The following is a 21,119-nucleotide window of genomic DNA, read 5'->3' on the forward strand; positions in this document are numbered from 1 at the left end:
CGTCCCCAGCAAATATACTCAATACGAATCAGAAAAGACCTGAAACCAGGGAAAAGAAATGGAAAGAAAGAAAAAAGAAAGAGAAAAAAAAAAAAAGAAAAAGATAAAAACAAAAACAGAACAATACAAAAAAAGCAGAATATGATCAAATATGATCAGGCTAGTGCATAGATCAGTGCCACACACTAGGTTTTGGGCATATTTTGGTCTGTTAGAAGAAAGTGCTTGCTAAAATTTTAAAGGAAGAAAGACTTATATATGTACAAAATAAGGGTTGATACAGTGAAGGGATGGCATATGACTGTAAAGATGAACATTTTAAAAGATTTTATAGAAGGAATTGATAAGTTGTTTTTAAAACGAAGGAAGATTTAAAAAGAAAAAAAAGGGAGAGAATGTGATCAGGCAGGAGACTAGAACAAAGCCATACACTAGTGATTTAGGGTACATTTTGATCTGTTAGAAGAAATTGTATCTCAAAACTTTAAAGAGAGAACAACTTATATATATATGCCAAAAATAAGGGTAACTACTATGAAGGGACAAAAATATGACTCTAAAAAAGAAAAATAAAAAATGTTTTTTTTAAAAAAGGGATTGATAAGATGTTGTTTTAAAGAGGGAAAAAGAAAAATTCAAAAAAAATAGTTAAAAAAATTAACTTTGAAAAACTAATGAATCATGGTAAAAAAAAAGCCGTGAATTCTATGTGCAGTATTCCCCTAGCGCTGGAGTTCTCCCGTTCTCCTTGGTGGGTAAACTTGGTCTTGGCTTGCTGGCTGTTCCTGCTGATCTCTGGGGGAGGGTCCTGTTGCCCTGGTTTCCAAATGTCTTTGCCGGAGGCTGAATTGCCCCGCCCTTGTGTGTCCGGGCTAAGCAAGCTGCTTGGGTTTGCTCTCAGGAGCTTTTGTTCCCTGCAAGCTCTCGGTACAGCTTTGGAGGACCAGGGTGAAAATGGTGGCCTCCAAATCTCCGCCCAGAGAAGCTGAGAACTCGGGGCCCCGCTCCTCAGTGCGCCCCCAGAGAAAAGCAGTCACTCCCGTCTCCCCGGTCTGTGGCCGCACTCCATGCTCACCTGGCCTGTGATTGAGCGTTTCTATCTCTGGCATCCCTCCCCGTGTGGAGTCTCCAAACCCAGCAGATCCCTGCGGTGCGCTCCCGCACCACTCCTCCTGGGGGAGGAAGGGGATTCCCCCCGGCTCTGCCGCTTGTTGGGTCCCTGCTGGAGGAGCCGTGGCCCGACTGGGCCGCGGATCACAGTTTATGGCAACCCCAAGCTGAGAGCCCGCGCCTCGGCTCCGTCTCTGCAGCCGGCTTCCCCGCTCTGATACCTGGGAGCTCTGCCGCACTCAGGCACCTCCGGTCTTTCTGTGACCCCGAGGGTCCTGAGACCACACTGTCCCGCGAGGGTTCCACCCCCCGCTTAGCCACTGGAGCGACGTCCCTCAGCGGAGCCGGCTTCTAAAAGGTCCGATTTTGTGCTCCGCCGCTCTATCACTTGCCAGAAGCGGCCGACGGAGGCCCCCTCCCCCGCCGTCTATCCTCCCGAATATCGCCTCGGATTCACTTCTCTGCACGTCCTACCTTCCAGTAAGTGGTCGCTTTTCTGTTCAGAATGTTGTTACTCTTCTTATCTTCGATCTCCTGTTGAGTTCGTAGGTGTTCAGAATGGTTTGATCCCTATTCAGCTGAATTCCTGAGACCAGACGACATCCAGGTCTCCTCCTCCTCCGCCATCTTGCTCCCCCCCCCCCCCCCCGCCCCCCGCTCTAGGTAATCTTGACAGTACTAAGTCTTTTGATTCATGAACACAGAATATCTTTCCATTTATTTGTGACTTCTTAATTTCCTTTAGCAGTGTTTTGTAGTTTTCAATGTACACATATTTTGCCTACTTACTACTAGGTATTTTATTCTTTTTGGCGCTTTTTTTTTTTTTTAAGATTTTATTTATTTAACAGAGAGAGCGAGAGAGGGAACAAACAAGCAGGGCTAGTGTGAGAGGGAGAAGCAGGCTTCCCGCTGGGTAGGGAGCCTGACATGAGGCTCAATCCCAGGACCCTGGGATCATGACCTGAGCCGAAGGTAGACGCTTAACGGCTGAGCCACCCAGGCGCCCCTTTTTTAGTTCTATTATACATGTAATTATTTTCTTAATTTCTTTTTCCCAGATTGTTCATTGTTAGCATATAGAAATGCGACTGGTTTTTCTGTGTTTGTTTTGTATCCTGCAACTTTGCCGAATTTGTTCATTCTAACATTTTATTTTTTTGTGTGGAATCTTGAGGGTGATGATTATCGAGTGGCACATGAATTTGTTGTTGTGGATCCTTCTGGTACTATATTGTTTTCTTAATGAGTATATACTTAAAACACTGGTCTGCGTTAATAAGACATTCGTATGTATGCATAATCATAACTGGATAATATATATGTATCATTTCTTCTTTTGACTTTTACTTTGACCTAAAAATATTATGTAATATTTCTGGCATGCAAGAAGATATAAAGGATAATACAAAACACATTTCTACCCGTCTCCTGTCCCAGGAACAGCCCATTATAACATAGTTTAGAGTTTATGAATTTTTATGGATTTCTATCAGTAATGGGACAAGATTTTTTTTTTTCTTAAGATTTTGTTTATTCATTTGAGAGAGAGAGCACAAGCAGGTGGGGCGGCAGAGGGAGAGGGAGAAGCAGGCTCTCCACTGAGCAGGGAACCTGATGGCAGGCTCAAACCCAGGACTGTGGGATCATGACCTGAGCTGAAGGCAGACACTTAACCAACTGAGCCACCCAGGCACCCAGGACAAGAGTTTTTAAAAATATAGGTTACAACCCAGTAGAATGAAAATGGAATACATAGAACCTTTATATTCCTTCTGTTGTCAGTTTACTTTAGAATCCTGGGAATAATGTTTGTGGATTATGAGGCTCTTCCCACAGCAGAACTGGGATGTGACTAAGTTGTAACCTAGTCCCAATTCACTGATGGCCTTATTTCAGAACAAAGAAATATTACAGCCTGACCAAAATGAGCCAGTACTGGCCAGAGCCTTTGCCTCTCTATACAGGCAGTCTTGGAATCAAGGGAACTCTATCTCACTTCTCCAAAATTGAACTCCCTAGAAAGACACCTTCCTTATTCAAAATTAGATGGGTCTCTTTGCCTTGCCAAAAAAGGTTTAATAGTTAACTAGAATAAGGAAATGGAACTGTTTAAAGGCTTGTTAGGCTCCAAGAAGTATACTAGGCACTTCACAGACTTGCGCATCCGGTTTTAGAATAAGAGGCCAAATTTACCACATTTGAACAGGTGTGCAGGAGAGCACTAAGAGTAACTGGCACATCCTAACTACCCATAACAATAGACCTAGATAGATCTTTGTCCAAGGAGGGATAGATAGGGGGGGAAAATGGAGACTATGAAAATATTCACACTAGGGGCTAGGCTCAGCTTCTCCCTCTCCCACTCCCTCTGCATGTGTTTTCCCTCTCTTGCTGTGTCTCTTTCTGTCAAATAAATAAATAAAATCTGAAAAAAGAAAAAAATATTCACACTAGAAAGGGGGATATTCCTGCTAAGTACTCAGGAAAATCTCAAAAAGGAAATATGCCTTATTTTTGTGAAATAGAAATGTTTAAAGAAAACATTGACTTAGTTTTTATTTATTCTTATTCCACAAAGGACTTGAAGTGATTCAAGACATCCTTATACAAGAATAGGCCAAAGATGCGAGTAGTAGAAAACTAAGAATACAGTAGAAGGAAAGAAAAAAGAATTAAATTGAAATCACAGGAAGAAGAAGAAATCAGCGTGAGGGCACTCCATGAATATAGATAGAATTTTGTTTTTAAAGATTTTATTTATTTATTTGAGAGAGAGCACAGGTGGGCTGAGGGGCAGAGGAAGAGGGAGGGGGCCAAGCACATTACCCACAGAGCGCAGAGCCTGACTTGGTGCTCAATTCCAGGACCATAAGATCATGACCAGAGCCGAAGTCAGACACTTAACCAACTGAACCTCCCAGGTGCCCCAAATATAGATAGAATTTTATTTTTTTTAAATTTTTAAAAAATATTTTATTTATTTATTTGTCAGAGACAAAGAGCACAAGCAGGGGGAGCGACAGGCAGAGGGAGAAGCAGGCTCCCTGCTCGGGACTCGATCCCAGGACCTTGGGATCATGACCTGAGCTGAAGGCAGACACTTAACCGACTGAGCCACCCAGGCGTCCCTAGATAGAATTTTAAAAAGAAATGAAAAGTCTGACATAGAAGATTACAAATAGCGTATAAAGATACAGCCTTGAATGATAGGTTTTTTTGAAGAAGAAAACAGCAAATCGAAAGTATTAATAACAGGCATCAGAGAAAAAACTTCCTAGACCAGAAAAAAAATTAAGCTAAATAAATAAAAGAGGCTGATTTGAAGATACATCCTAATAACTGTTAAAATTTCAAGAACCAAGTATATTTTTCAAGCATTTAAAATAAGACAGGGAACAAAAATCAAGTTAACCTTAGATTTCTCCTCTGTAGATAATAGAGCACTGGGGCAAAGAATTTAATGCCTAAACAATATGTTCACATGTAAAAGGAGCATAAAGTTATGTTCAGACCTACAAGAATTTATAAAATAATCCTCCCAAGGATCTTTCCCAGATTTTTTTTTTTAAGAAGTTTTTAAAGATTATTTCTGGGTCAGAAAAGTGAATCAGAATTAAAATACAATAAGGAATTTGTGGTTTTAAAAAAAGGGAATATGTAGCTGACACAGAGTCTCTAAGACTTTGTGAAATAAGGCAAATTGCAAAACAATACATATAATGTAACCATTTCTATGTTTAAAGGAAAACGAAGACATATCAACAAATAATACATAAAAGCAGATTGTTGGCATTGTTTAAGTCTGGTGAAGAGTAATGGAAGCAAAGGGGAACTTTCCGCTTTTGTTTTTTATGCTTTTGTTTGTTTTGTGCTTTATGCTTTTGTGTTGATGTGTTATGTGATCTCTCTATAAAGACAGAGTTAAGGCTCCTGGGTGGCTCAGTTGGTTAAGCGACTGCCTTCGGCTCAGGTCATGATCCTGGAGTCCCGGGATTGAGTCCTGCATCGGGCTCCCTGCTCAGCAGGGAGTCTGCTTCTCCCTCTGACCCTCTTCCCTCTCGTGCTCTCTATCTCTCATTCTAAAAAAGAAAAAAAAAAAAAGACAGAGTTAATTATGATTCTGAAACCCAGATAAAGGTTAAAGAGTGTAGAAAGCAAGGATAACCACTAGTTTAATTATAAATAGAATATCTACTAATGTAATCTGTACAACAGAAAACAAAAATCAACTCTGAAAGGTCCAAAATCTTTTATTTAAAAGCAGCAGTAGGAGAACCCCACAGACCTGCTGCATAAAAGAGATACACTTGAAATAAAATTATACATTATTAAAAATAGATTATATAAGCCAATCAAAATTAAGAAAAAAAAACAAAAAGCAAAATTGCTAGTAATTTTAGAAACATTACTTTGGGAGAGAAAGCTGTTAACTTATTTATTTTAATGTAGGCTCCATGCCCAGACTGGAGCCCAGCACAGGACTTGAACTCAGGACCCTGGGATTAAGACCTGAGCTGAAATCAAGGGTTGGATGCTTAGCCGACTGAGTTACCCAGGTACCTCCATAATAAATTATTTTTTATAAAAAGTAGATTCAATAACCAAGAATAATATTTTTGTGATTCGTGAACCAAAAATAAATAGGAGAAATTGAGGCACATTTTTACTAGGGTATTTCAGAGTATTTGGACAATAATAGTATCAGTAATTCTATTTTCTACAAATACACCTATCAAATTTTCAATGTCAGTAGAGCATTTACAAAATGTGCTATAATGTTACAAGAAAAACATAACCAAAAATTAAAGTCAAGCAGAAAATATTGACAAATAAGCTTTTACAAACTTAAAAATACTAAGATCCCGTGATCTCAAGATACTGAACCTTGGTTGTAAACTGCTAGTACCTCCCATTAAGGTCAGTTCCTAAGATACTGGAAAAATGAGGGAAGGATACTTTTTTGGTTTGTTGGATTGGTAGGTAGCCTGTGGTAGAAGTTAACCCAGTAACTCTGTGGGAGATGGAAATAGGAAATGAATTGTTGGAATCCTGTTCTTGTTAACATGCTTACACCCTATCCCCTAATGTCATTGTCTTAAAAAATGCCTCACCCTACATTTAGCATAAATCAGATCTCTGTTCTAGCTGTCGTCTAGAATAAAATTCTGGGCCAGTCCTTGCTTAAATCTTACTTCTTTGCAGGATCTTGGAAAATCAGGTGGAGACTACTTTGTCCCTTCCTGTTCATACTCACTTGTCTGGTGAATTATAATTACAATCTAAGGAGTGTTCCCAAAAAAGAAGCTCTGAAAGTAAGGGAAAGTGTTACAAATGAGAACATGGAACAGAGACAACCATGCAGAAAATTTAGGTGTGAAACATACAATAAAGTGTAAAATATAATAGATGAGAAATAGTGGGAATGTTAGAGCTAGGGAGTGAATAAATAATTGGAAAGCCATATTTAGAAAATATCTTGAAAAAGGAAAGGACAAATAGGGAAAAAAATTTTAAGGCAGTATGAGAATGAAAATAGAAATGCTGACATTCCCTCCAAACAAGAGGGAAATTTGGAAAAGAGAGGACATATTTGAAAAAGTAATTGAGATCAGTTTGTTAACTGACCTCAGATTTTCTTTTTTAAGATTTATTTATTTGAGAGAGTGAGAATGAGAGAGAGAGAGAGAGTACATGAGAGGGGGGAGGGTTAGGGGGAGAAGCAGGCTCCCCGCTGAGCAGGGAGCCTGATGCGGGACTCGATCCCGGGACTCCAGGATCATGACCTGAGCCGAAGGCAGTTGCTTAACCAACTGAGCCACCCAGGCGCCCCTGACCTCAAGATTTAAAGGGCTAGAGAGCACCCCAAAAAGAGAATAAGGAAAACCTCACTACACATACTAACCTGAAATTTAAGAATATGGAAGACCAAGAAATTCTAAAAGCCTGCAGAAAGAAAGAACAAGCAGTATATAAAAAGAACAAGGAAGAGCTTCACTTTTTTCGGCAGCAACACTGGGTACAAGATAATTATGGAATCACATTTTCACCCAAAGTTGATGGAAAAGAACTTAAAACTTAGAATTTTGTATCTAGCCAAACCATATTTGAAATAAATGTACATAATAAAATATCCTCAGACATTAAAGTCCTCTGAAGATTTTTATTAAAAGGTGACATTGAAAACAGTTTTGAATGAAGTGCTTAACCAAAAAGGTAAAAATTAACCAAAAAGGTTAAAATTAAAAAACTAAGCTGCAAGAGATTTGTCGATTATTTACCTTGGTACAGTTGATTGTTATCTTTATTAAAAAATATATTGTAGCCATTGAGGTTTATCTGAGACAAGATTTTTGCTAATTGAAAAAATATATCCTTAATAACTGAAAGGTCTTGTTAATATCAACCTTGATGTGTTGGCAGAGGAATGCAAGATCAGAGGGTATGAGAGCATATTAAAGTTCTTATTAGAAGATGATATCTTTGATGTAAAAAATTTAAAGAGAGTCTTAAAAGTAAAGTGGGATAAACTGAAATGTAAGATTAAGATAGAAATAAGACCAAATACATCAATAAATATAATATATCTAAGTGAACCAAAACTCCAAAATTGAGTTTTGAAAACCAAAATTAAGAAAATTACTGATTAGAATAAAGAAATCTAGATACTTTCTAGAATACAAGACACACTTAAAGCATAGGAATACAGCAAGGTTGAAAACAATAGGATTTTAAAAAAAAAGAAATGCTAACCAAAATAAAATTGTTATTGCTACACTAATAAAAATAAGGCAAATCATTATTAGGGATGATGAGGGTTGTAAATATAGACAGAAGATTTAGCATATCAAGAAGGTATAGCAATTTTTAACCTGCGTGAACCTGATAAAATATATGAAGCAAAAATTGGTAGATTCAAATAAAGACTTCAATATCTGAATTGAGAAATTGTTAAAACTGCAGAGAAAATTTTTTTTAAAGATTCATTTATTTATTTTAGAAAGTGAGAAAGAGCATGAGTGGGAGGGGCAGAGGGAGAGAATCTCCGGCAGAATCTGGGCTGAGCATGGAGCCCAATTCAGGGCTCGATATCACAACCTTGATATCACAATCCAAGCCAAAACCAAGAGTCAGATGCTTAACTGACTGTGCTACCCAGGCACCCTAAAACGGCAGAGAAACTTAAAAATTATTTAAGCAGAGATTTCAGTATAGAAATCAAGATCAAGTTGGTCTTAGTTAACATATCAGGTTCTTTGTTCAACAATTGGGAAATATTTTTTCAGGCACACATGGATATTTACAAAAAGTGATTTGTGTTAGGACATAAAGGTTCAGATAAAATTTAAATAGCTATTGTAAAGTGATCTCTAACTACAAGTAACTTAGAAGTTAGTAACAAAAAGAATTTTTTAACTACTACATACATATTTGGAAGTTAAAAATAACACTGAGTAACTTGAGTAAAAAAAAAAACTATAATGGAAATCACAAATACTTGGAACAAAATGATAATGCTTACACACCAGAAACACATCAAAAATTCAAGAGAAAGTGTATTAGAAAAGAAAATCTTTTAAACAGTATACTAGGTGTCCATCTTAAGTTAGTAAAAGGAACAGTGGAATAAATTAGAAGAAATCATGAAAATAGGGCCACCAGTCATTAACATACAAAGACGAAAGTTGCCTGTTTTGAAATAAAAAAATACATCTCTAAAAAAGACTGGTCAAGAAGATAAAATTACGAGAGAAAAGGGCATAATTGCAGGTAGAGAGTAAATCATTAGTGAATATCTTATGCCAACAATTCTGAAAACTTAGGTGAAATGGAGAAATTACTGTAAAAATCATAACTTAAAGTAACGGACTTAGGGGCTTCTAGCTGGCTCAGTTGGTAGGTAGAGAATGTGACTCTTGATCTCAGGGTTGTAAGTTCGAGCCCCATGTTGGGTATAGAGATTACTTAAAAAAAAAAACCTAACTTAAAAAGAAACAAAAAGCTTGAGTAGTATTGTTACTGTTAAATGTAGATCTGGTTAGAAAGATTTCCCCACAGGACACCTGGGTGGCTTAGTTGGTTAAGCGTCTGCCTTCGGCTCAGGTCATGATCCCAGGGTCCTGGAATCGAGTCCCGTGTCAGGCTCCTTGCTCGGCAGGGAGCCTGCTTCTCCCCCTGCCTCCCACTCCCCCTCCTTGTGCTTTCTCTCCGACAAATAAATAAATAAAATACTTAAAAAAAAAGAAAGATTTTCCCCACAAGGGAAGTAAAATGCTCAAGTGGTTTTACTGGCAATTTCTACCAAACTTTCATGGAATAAATTCCAAGTTTATTCACCTACCCAGGCAGTAAAAATACGGAGTAGCTCCCAATTCATTGTACAAGACCAATGTAAACTTGATATTAAAGCCAGGAAAATAAGGTTTATTCAGGAATATACACCCAAAAATTCTAAAGAAAATATTACCAATTAAAATTCAATAATACATAAAAAGGTAATAATATGGACCCCTGGGTGGCTCAGTCGGTTAAGCGTCTGCCTTCGGCTCAGGTCATGATCCTGGAGGCCCCCAGGATCAAGTTCCACATCTGGCTCTCTGCTCAGTGGGGAATCTGCTTCTCCCTTTGACCCTCCCCCCTCGTGCTTTCTGTCACTCTCTCAAATAAAATATTTTTTTAAAAAAAGTAATATGACTAAGACATTTTTGCTAGGAAGTTAAGGAAATATTTTAAAATCCACAAGTATATCTTTTTTTTTTTTAAAGATTATTTATTTGAGAGAGGGAGAGAGAGAGCATGAGAGGGGGAGGGTCAGAGGGAGAAGCAGACTCCCTGCCAATCAGGGAGCCCGATGTGGGACTCAATCCTGGGACTCCAGGATCCTCACCTGAGCGGAAGGCAGTCGCTTAACCAACTGAGCCACCCAGGGGCCTGCCACAAGTATATCATTTTAATAATGAAAGAAAATATCTGGGGGGGGGTGCCTGGTTGGCTCAGTCTGTTAAGCATCCAACTCTTGATCTCAGCTCAGGGCTTGATCTCAACGGTCGTGAGTTCACACCCCACGTTGGGCTCCATGCTGAGCATCAAGCCTACTTTATGAATAAAATATAGGTGCACAAAAAGCATTTGACAAGATTTAACCCCAGTTCATTAAGGAATTGCCTCAGGAAATTTGTCTGAAGGAATTTCCAACTGAGTATTTAAAAAAGAAAAAACACGTCGGGAAAGCTGGACAGCTACATGTAAAAGAATGAAACTGGACCACTTTCTTAAACCATACACAAAAATAAACTCAAATGGATTAAGGACCCAAATGTGAGATCTGAAACCATAAAAATCCTAAAAGAGTGCACCACACGTAGTAATTTCTCTGCCATCCACCACAGCAGCATTTTTCTAGATCTGTCTCCTCAAGCAAGGGAAACAAAAGCAAAAATAAACTATTGGGACTTCATCAAAATAAAAAGCGTCTGTACAGTGAAGGAGACAACAGAACTAAAAGACAGCCTACTGAATGGGAGAAGATATTTGCAAATGATGCACTTGATAAGGGTTAGTTTCCAAAATACATGAACAACCTAACACACAAAAAATAGATTCCAATTTAAAAATGGGCAGAAGACATGAACAGACATTTCTTCAAAGAAGACATACTACAGATGGCCAACAGACCTATGAAAAGATACTCAGCATCACTTTTAACATCAGGGAAATGCAAATGAAAACTATAATGAGATATCACCTCACACCTATCAGAATGGCTAAAACCAAAAACATAAGAAACAACAAGTATTGGCAAGGATGTGGAAAAAAAGGAACTGTCATGAACACTTGGTGGGAATGCAAACTGGTGCAGCCACCGTGGAAAACAGTATGCTCAGAAAATTAAAAATAGAACTTCCATATGATCCAGTAATTGCAGTACTGGTTATTTACCCAAAGATTATGAAAACACTAATTCAAATGGATGGGTGCACCCCTATGTTCATTGCAGCATTATTTATAATAACCAAATTATGGAAGCAGTGCAAATGTCCATTTATAGATGAATGGATAAGGAAGATATGGTATATATACAATGGAATATAACTCAGCCATAAAAAAGAATGAAATCTTGCCATTTGCAACAACATGGAGCTAGAGAGTATAATGCTAAGCAAAATAAGTCAGAGAAGGACAAATAACATACTATTTCACTCAAATGTGAATGTAAAAAACAAAAAGACAAACTGAAAAAACAGACTTGAAACCAGATCTGGCTAAATCAGACGTAAGAAACATGACAGAGTTCTAAGGTGATTGAGTGCTATGTTGAGAATGTCTTGTAAGGAATTCAAAAGGGCCATTTGTTTTTCTTTTCCATTTTCATCCCTAAGATATTTTTAGAGCTAAAATTGTTCAGTTACTTACCTGGAGGTAATGCTCCTTTTGAAGTGGTTCTTTTAGGCTTAAAGAAATGTGATGGTTTTTATCTCTTTAAAACATGTAAGAATACGTTAGATACTAAGGTTTCTTTCTTTTATATAAATATTTCCTTCTTTGATCAAAGCAATTGCTTGTAAACCAGGAGCTTTGCCATTGTTTCTGTTAAAAATAAAGGCAGAGAGTAGTATCAGGTATATTGCCATTGTAGCATTCTGTCAAACTATTTTTTAAATTATGTCCTGCAGTTATTCCATATAATAAAGTGTTTGTTGCTTAGCTTTTGCCTGTCAGGACAAGTTGAGTAGAATTTATTCTTCTCTTTTTGTTAGAGCATACCAAATTCTCATAAAGTAAGAAGCAACAAATTTTTATGCTACTGTTTAATTTTTTTGTTGTTGTTGTTTTTTTTTTTTTTTTTTAGAATTCAAGGACTTAACCTGAACACAATATTTTTCTTATTGAAACATCATAGACTGTGATAGGGCTTATAGCAGTAGAAATAGAAAAGACGGATATCCTAGAGAGACGTCATGATTCAAGAGAGAAAGCCTCTGGCTCTCTTTATCCTCCTGGCTCTTGGTCCAAAGGCAGTATTTGTTGTATTCTGAAGCCAAATGTAAAACAGTATTCATCTATTTTAAATTATCAGTAACTCCTTTCAAAGTCGAAACAAGACTGTATTAGGACAGACTTTTGAAAAATCTTATGATTATTTTAGGAAAATTTATTTTTCATTAGAAAATTACTTTTTTACATATAGTTATTCTGTGTTCTCTACTAGTATATGTTACAAATATGATTCTGAAAATTGGAATACATCATGTTTAATTCTTGTATAACTCAGAATTGTTTGTTTACGATTGTTGTTCCCTTAGAGATAAATACCTTTCTGCTTAAATCTGTATAAATTTTTGGCAAGATTGATAAAGTGGTTAGGAAAAAAGAGCTGCACTTTAGCTAGTATTGCTGACTGTTGTTTAGGAAGCAGTACCACCGGAGCAACCTTTCAGTGCCATTAAACAAGAACAGCAGAGGAAATGGATTGAAGATTTGAACAGGCAAATAGAAGATGATCGGCAAAGAAAAATAGAGGAAAAAATTACATCTTCAAAGGTAACATGTGGGTGATAGAAAAGGAAGAAATAATTTGAGTCTTTAATCATAAACCTAAAAGTATCCTAGAACTATTTGACAAGACTACAGTATTCAAATTATTACACATTTGCTCTTGCAAACCTTTTATTGAATGCATTTAGTAAGTGCTTTTGCATAGTTTCTTAAAACTAGCTTTTTAGGAATTTCCTGATTCTTTGAATTTCTCATATTCTCTATGTTATCTAAGTATATATGGAATCAAATAATGTAACTCTGTTAATTTTTATGCTTATTCTGCTCTGTGGTGACTTTTAAAAATGGTGTTTGAATATCGTTTTAGGACTTTATACCTGAGGACAATTAGAAAAATTCTTAGTAATTCTTATTTATCATGATTAGGGTGAGGAACATGACAGATGGGCAATGCATTTTGATTCATTAAAGAACTATCCTGCTTCTCAGTCTCAACTGTCCTCTCAGTCAACACACAACCAACCAGAGTACTTCTGTGTCTCTCCGGACACTCAGGAACTGGCTGATATCAGCAGTGTTTATACACCTATGACTGGAAGTCAGGTTGAACCTTCAGAGGAGGAGCATATAGCAAAACCTGTTAGAGATAAGGCCGTGGCAAACAGTCAGAAAACAAAGTAAGTTTATTTTTCAGTATTTATTATATGTGTAAGAAAGTCTATGTGCTTTATGAAAAGGACTGTCATTATATTTATAATATGTGTTAATTGATTTCAGGTTTGGTATTTTTCTTTAAAGTAGAAATGACTAGTGGATATATCTGAAACAAAAATGATTTAGCATCTTGTTGTTAGGTTTAACCTTTTGTGGGTTTTGAATAGCTAAAGTGTTTATCTTGCCAGCTTTCTCCGTTCTATGACTGCTCTCTTGGATCCAGCTCAGATTGAAGAACGTGACAGGCGACGACAAAAACAGTTAGAACATCAGGTATTGCATTGTAAAATACGCTTCTTTGCCTTCGTAAGTAGTAGTCATGGCCAGTGGATACCTAAATAAATGGAAATTAAAATTCCAGTATAAATGTACAACACATGACCCTGTCCAGTCCTGTGATGAATCTAATTCCTACTCCAGCTGGCATTAATATTAAAATTATACTGATGCTGAGAACCAGACAGTATCACATAGTACAGCCAGCCACCTGCCTTCCAGAAGAGAAGGTCTTTAATATATAAGTTGTATATATGAAATGGCACTAAATCTTAAGTTAGTACTGGTTATTTTTTCGTTTGTTTTTAGTTCTCCTGAATTTTGTTTAGGATGAGAATAATTAATTCTTTTAAGGGAACTATATAGGGCATTGAAGTAGAATTCTGATTGAGAAATCTATCAGATAATATAAGGAGACTAAGATTAAAATTCTCTCCTAATTTTAGTCTAACACTAAAGGGACTTAAAATTCTGAATAATTCTTTAAAACCTCGGATGCAGGGGCACCTGGGTAGCTCAGTCGTTAAGCGTCTGCCTTCAGCTCAGGTCATGGTCCCAGGGTCCTGGGATTGAGCCCCACATCGTGCTCCCTGCTCCATGGGAAGCCTGCTTCTCCCTCGCCCACTCCCCCTGCTTCTGTTCCCTCTCTCGCTGTCAAATAAATAAATAAAATCCTCTGATACATGACGAATTCGGTTTAATTAATATTGTTAGTCTTAATCAGTAAGTGAATTACAGAACATCTGCTACTTACCAGGCACTATGCTAAGTGCTGAGATTTTTTCTTCAGTTGTTTTTGGATTACTTCTAATAGCCCTACTCTGGTTAAAGAAAAAGCATATAGCATTTGAAAGACAAGAGATGGGACAAATACATTGGAAATTTGACATTTTAACTTTACTTATATATGTAATACTATATTATATATTATCTGAGACTGATAAACTTATTTTAGAAATACAAATGCTTCAAATGGATTTTTTAAATTTGACAGTGCTTTTTGTGATTTATGATTTATGACTAGAAAGCCATCACTGCTCAGGTAGAAGAGAAACGCAGGAAGAAGCAGCTGGAAGAACAGCAAAGAAAGAAGGAAGAACAAGAAGAGGAGCGTCGCTTAGCACGGGAGCGAGAAGAGATGCAGAAACAATATGAAGAAGACATACTTAAGCAAAAACAAAAGGAAGTAAGTATATATTAACATTTTTTTATTGAAATACAGTTAACACACGTGTTACATTAGTTTCAGGTATACAACAACATAGTGATTCAAGAGTCCTATATGTTACGCTGTGTTCACAAGCATACCATACACACTATTACAGTACCATTGACTGTATTCCCTGTGCTGTAGCTTTCACCCACATGACTTGTTCATTCATAACTGAAAGCCTATACCTCCCACTCCTCTTCCCTCATTTACTAACCCCCTCTTCCCCGCTACCAGTTTGTGGGTCTGTTTTTGTGTGTGTTTGGGGTTTTTTGTTTTGCTTTTCATTTTATCTTTCTAGATTCCACATGTAAGTGACTTCCTGTGGTATTTGTCTTTCCCGTCTGACTTATTTCATTTAGCATAGTACCCTCTAGGTCCATCCATGTTATTGCAAATGGCGAGATCTCATTCTTTTTTATGGCTGAATAATACTCTACTTTCTGTATATACCACATCTTCTTTATCCATTCATCTACTGATGGATGCTTGGGTTGCTTCCATATCTTGGATATTATAAATAATGCTGCAGTAAACATAGGGGTATATATATCTTTTGTTTCCTTTGAGTAAATACTCTGTAGTGGAATTACCGGATCATGTGGTAGTTCTACTTTTAATTTTTTGAGGAAGGTCCAAATTGTTTTCCACAGAAGGTTGTACCAATTTCCCTTCCCACCAACAGTGCACGAGGGTTCCCTTTTCTCTACATCCTGACCAACACTTGTTGTTATTTATCTTTTTGATTAGGGGGAGATGATGTAATTATGGTTTTGATTTGCATTTCCCTGATGATTAGTGAAGTTGAGCATCTTTTCATGTGTCTGTTAGCCATCTGTATGCTTTGGAAAAACGTTTATTTGGGTCCTCTGCCCTTTTTTAAAAATCAAATTATTTGGCGGGGGGGCACCAGGGTAGCTCAGTCGGTTAAGTGTCCAACTCCTGATTTCAGCTTAGGTCATACTCACTGGGTCATGAGATCTAGCCTGCTTAAGATTCCCCCCCGCCACCACTTCTCTGGCTCCTCTCCCCATTCATGTGCTCAGGCTCTCTCTCTTAAAAAAGAAAAAAATCAAATTAGTACAGAGTTGTACTAGTTCTTTGTATATTTTGGAGAGTAACTCCTTTTCACATAGATTGTTTGCAGATACCTTCTCCCATTCAGGAACTTGTCATTTTGTTTTGTGGGTGGTTTCTTGTGTTGTACAGAAGCTTTTTTTTTTTTTTAATATAATCCCAACAGTTTATTTTTGCTTTTATTTCCCTTGCGTGAGGAGACAGATCTAGAAAAATATTGGTAAGGCCGATGTCCAAGAGGTTACTGCCTATGTTTTCTTTAAGGAGTTTTATGGTTTTAGGGCTCACAGTTTAGATCCATTTGAGTTTATTTTTGTGTATGGTGGAAGAAAGTGGTCCAGTTTCATTCTTGTGCATGTAACTGTCCAGTTTTCCCAGCACTTTTTGTTGAAGAGATGTCTTTTTCCCACTGCATATTCTTGCCTTCTTTGTTGTGGATTAGTTGACCTTGTAAGCATGGTTTTATTCCTGGGCTCTCTGTCTTCTTCTGTTGATTTGTTTTTGTCATTACTATAGTATTTTGAGTACTAGCTTTATAGCATATATGGCTTGAAATCTGAGATTGTGATACTTTCAGCTTTGTTCTGCTTCCTCAAAATTGCTTTGGCTCTTTGGGGTCCTTTGTGGCTCCATACAGATTCTAAGATTATTTGTTCTAGGGGCGCCTGGGTGGCTCAGTTGGTTGGGTGACTGCCTTCAGCTCAGGTCATGATCCCAGAGCCCCAGGATCGAGTCCTGCATCGGGCTCCATGCTTAGCAGGGAGTCTGCTTTTCCCTCTGACCCTCTTCCGTCTTGTGCTCTCTGTCTCTCATTCTCTCTCTCTCAAATAAATAAATAAATAAAATCTTTAAAAAAAAAAAGATTATTTGTTCTAGTTCTATGGAAAATACTATTGGTATTTTGATAGGGATTGCATTGAATCTGTGGATTGCTTTGAATAGAATGGACATTTCAAGTGTTAATTCTTCCAATCCATGAACATGGTAGTATTTATATTATAAATAGCATTATAGAGTAAACATGGATGTATTTTTAAAGGAAAAATAATCAGAAGTTTAACATTTGCATGTATTTTGAAATTTTGAAGGTATATCCCGAAACATTGAAGTTTTGCATTATAAAGGTTATGAATTTAAGGGAGAAGCTAGAGAAGTTTTAATGATTCAAGTGATTGGTTCACAGATGCCATATTGCTTGGGTTTCTTTCTCTGCCAAGAAAGGCCAGTACAGTGCAAAACAAAACTTATCCATGTGCTACATTTTGAAATGTTTTCTAAGCAATGATTATTAATAAATATTGTAGATGTGTTAAGAGAAATGATTGACCTTTCTGTTTGTATCCAGTAGTGAACAGGAGCATATATTTGCAGTGATTGGCTGGGATGGATGATACATTTTATTGCTGTGTTAGAGTTTTCCTGTGTGCTAAATAAGAGCCTTTTTAAATAAGAGTTGATACCTAGTTAGCTAGGAGAACATCTCTATTAAGTGGTGCACACAGCATAGGTATGTTTGTGTCAAGTGCCATGTTTGAGCTGACCTGACATGAGCAAATCATACAATGACATGGGATTGCCGAGGTTTTGTGAGGTTTAGAGTAGAGCATAGAGCATTTCCCCTGGCCCTGGGAGATGGAGCCCAGAGCCTACATTTTCTTGATTTTTCCCATTTTCAGCCTTTACTCCACACTTAGCTGATGAAGCAGCAGATGGTCTGGGTTCTAATTACATTATGTTGAATAGGTTGAGCCAACTACTCCTATGAAATAACTATATAAGTGAAAAAAATCAAAGGATCATTTGTTTGAATTGCAAGAAATGGCCATAAACCTTGTGTTTTACCTCTTAATAATCTATTTTTAATCTTAATGGAATTCTGATGGAATTGACCACTGGTTTTAGAAACTTTGAAAACTTTAGTAACTTCAGTGGGTAAAAGAGTTCTTATATTTGTGGTCTAATACAGCTGTAGAATATGATACTAAAATGTAAGCTCCAAAAGGGAGAAACTTTGCCCTGTTGACTGTTCTCCCAGTATCTTGAATAGTGCCTGGCACATAGTAGGAGCTTATCTGCTCAGAATAGTCAAGTCTGTACGTGTTTGATAATTGTAGTTAATAATTTTGTGCACTTCAATATGAATAGGAAATTATGACTCTCAAGACAAATGAGCTATTCCAGACAATGCAGAGAGCACAGGAGCTAGCACAGAGGCTGAAACAAGAACAGAGGATCCGAGAATTGGCTCAAAAGGGACATGACACTTCTGGATTGATTAAAAATCTTGGCGGTAAGCACTTCACTAGAATTTTACTTATAATATCTTTTGAAGAGATTTTAAATAACTGCCTATTTTTAATACCTTTAACACACCTATTGACTAAATATCGTTTAAGGAATTTCAGATCTTGAACTAATGTAACTTTATAATGCTTATTTTATTTGGGAAATTGCCTTAAGAGTAGAACTAAATAATGTTGCACTTTCCATTAATCTTTTATGATGTAGGAAAGATGTTAGGGTTCGAAGCCGACAGCCGAGGAAGAATTCTTGAGATGTTTTTGGTGCAAAAAGGTGGTTTTATGAAAGCACGGAGACAGGACCCTTGGGCAGAAAGAGCAGCACTAGGATCATGAGGACTGGCCCATTATATACTTTCAAGTTGTGAGGGGTTAGGGATAGTGTAAGTTTCTAAGAAATTTGGAAGCAAGGTTTCCAGGACCTTGAGGGGGCTAGCTGTTGTTGGGAAAAGGTCATTTATTACTGTCTAATAAAACCTTAGTCATGAGACCCTTCAGATATATATCAGTGGGTCATATGATTGGGGGATGATTGCCAGCCTGTGTTTGGGGGCAGGCGAGTGGAGATAAAGGAAGTTTTCCAGAGGAATTTTTTTATGTTAAAGTAGAATTACAGGATCGTGGGGGTTGGGCTAAGATTGCCTTTTGCCCTTAGCAAAGTGTCAACATCCAGGCATTTGAGTTCCTAGAGCAATGTCACTGCCTATTTCAAGGACTTGTCAGTGGGCTGTAAGTAGTAAGGAAATTTAATAATTTTTCTTCTGCCTTTGTTTTCCACATCATTTTACATAAATTTTCTTAATGTTTTGTTCACAGTAGGTAAAATGTATACTTTTTTTACCCAATTTTTCTGGAGAAATCTATGAAGTGATCTCCCTATATTCAATAAGGGATAAAAATGCAGATCACTTTTTGTAAGAAAATTTAGGATAGTCCTTTTACATTCTTATTGCAGTGTTCACACTTACTAATTGCTCTACAAATCTTGTGTATATTTAGTTGCTGCTACACATACTTTCTGTTAATCTTCCTGAACTGTCATTATGTTGTATAATATAGTTCTCTTGCTAGTTGATAAAAGTGGAATATAATGCATCTACTAACAACATTTCAAATTTAGGACATGGCTTGGATGATGTCAGTGGTAAAAAGAATACATGTATCAGTTCTACAACTTCTCCCAAAAAAGATACTGCTGTACAAACAGGTATTTGTTTAAAAGTTGTGATTTGGTTTAAAATTTACTTAAAATTAACGTCACAGTTAGAATTAAGCTCAATTTAGAATTGAGCTGCTTAAAAATGAAAAGAAATTCACCAAAGTTTTCAATAAGGATTAGAAAATCAGTTTGTTCCTTTTTTTTTTTTCCTTATTTATTTGAGCGAGGGGGAGAGCGAGAGAGAGAGCAGAAGCAGAAGGGAGAGGGAGAAGCAGACTCCCTACTGAGCAGGGAGCCTGACGTCAGGCTTGATCCCAGGACCCTGAGATCATGACCTGAGCTGAAGGTAGATGTTTAACTGGCTGAGCAGGTGCCCCAATACCTTCTAGTTCTATCCATGTCATTGCAAATGGCAAGATGTCATTCTTTTTGATGGCTGAGTAATATACCATCTTCTTTATCCATTTATCAGTCGATGGACATTTGGGCTCATTCCATATTTTGGCTATTGTTGATAATGCCGCTGTAAGCATCAGTGTGCATGTGCCCCTTTGAATCAGTAGTTTTATGTCCTTTGGGTAAATACCTAGTAGTGCAAGGTAACTATAACTATTTGAGGGACCCCACCCCCCGCCAACAGTTTTCCATAGTGGCTGCATCAGGTTGTATTCTCATCAACAGTGTAAGAGGGTTCCCCTTTCTCCACATATTCGTCAACATCTGTTGTTTGCTGTGCTATTAATTTTAGCCATTTGGACAGGTTTGAGGTGATATCTCATTATAGTTTTTGATTTGTGTTTTCTTGATAATGAGTGAAGTTGAGCATCTTTTCATGTGCTTATTTGGCATCTGTATGTCTTTGGAAAAACGTCTACCCATTTCTTTCTTTTTTTTTTTTTTTTTATTTTTTTTAATTTTTTTTAAAAAGGACAAAAAGGGGGGGGGGGGACGGCAGGGAGAGGGAAAGGAGAAGCAGACTCCCCGCTGAGCAGGGAGCCTGACGCAGGGCTCGATTCCACAACCCCGGGATCATGACTTGAGCTGAAGGCAAACACTTAAGCTACTGAGCCATGCAGGTATCCCTTCTGCCCATTTCTTAATTGGATTATTCACTTTTTGGGTGTTGAGTTTGATAAGTTCTTTACAGATTTTGGATACTAACCCTTTTTCAGACACATCATTTGCAAATATCTTCTCTTCTTCTGTAGGTTTTCTTTTAGTTATGTTGATTATTTTCTTCACTGTGCAGAAGCTTTTTATCTGATGAAGTCCCAGTAGTTCATTTTTGCTTTTGTTTCCCTTGCCTCTAGAGACGTGTCTAATAAGTGCTATGGCTGATGTCAAAGAGTTTGCTGCCTGTGTTCTCCTCTAGGATTTTGATGGATTCCTGTCTCACATTTAGGTCTTTCATCCGTTTTAAGTCTATTTTTGTGAATGGTGTATGAAAGTGGTCTAGTTTCATTCTTCTGCATGTGGCTGTCCAGTTTTCCCAACACCATTTGTTGAAGAGACTGTGTTTTTCCCACTGGATATTTTTTCTTGCTTTGTCGAAGTTGACCATAGATTTGAGGGTCTGTTTCTGGGCTCTTTATTCTGTTCCATTGATCTGTGTGTCTATTTTTGTGCTAGTACCATACCGTCTTGATGATTACAGCATTGTAATAGAGTTTGAAGTCTGGAATTGTGATGCCACCAGCTTTGGTTTTCTTTTTCAAGATTGCTTTGGCTATTTCGGGTCCTTTCTGGTTCCATACAAATTTTAGGATTATTTGTTCCA

At 37.3% G+C, this 21,119-nt stretch overlaps 1 protein-coding gene across 14 annotated transcripts in view; it reads left to right on the plus strand.

The window, feature by feature from the left end:
- CCDC66 (coiled-coil domain containing 66) overlaps nucleotides 1–21,119 on the plus strand; it is a 64,996-nt gene that overhangs the window by 25,689 nt on the left and 18,188 nt on the right. For 11 of the 14 annotated variants that reach the window (XM_073901387.1, XM_073901393.1, XM_073901395.1 and 8 more), the window contains 6 exons: nucleotides 12,520–12,651; nucleotides 13,033–13,283; nucleotides 13,509–13,593; nucleotides 14,621–14,782; nucleotides 18,029–18,173; nucleotides 19,304–19,390. In XM_073901387.1, coding sequence (XP_073757488.1) covers nucleotides 12,520–12,651; nucleotides 13,033–13,283; nucleotides 13,509–13,593; nucleotides 14,621–14,782; nucleotides 18,029–18,173; nucleotides 19,304–19,390 — 862 coding nt within the window. The remainder of the gene's footprint in view (nucleotides 1–12,519; nucleotides 12,652–13,032; nucleotides 13,284–13,508; nucleotides 13,594–14,620; nucleotides 14,783–18,028; nucleotides 18,174–19,303; nucleotides 19,391–21,119) is intronic. The other 3 variants (XM_073901388.1, XM_073901392.1, XM_073901390.1) reach the window with 3 other exon arrangements.

Source organism: Callorhinus ursinus, unplaced genomic scaffold (genome assembly GCF_003265705.2).
Source record: "Callorhinus ursinus isolate GAN/ISIS: 27379988/994484 unplaced genomic scaffold, GSC_fseal_2.0 scaffold15, whole genome shotgun sequence".
NCBI lineage: Eukaryota > Metazoa > Chordata > Mammalia > Carnivora > Otariidae > Callorhinus > Callorhinus ursinus.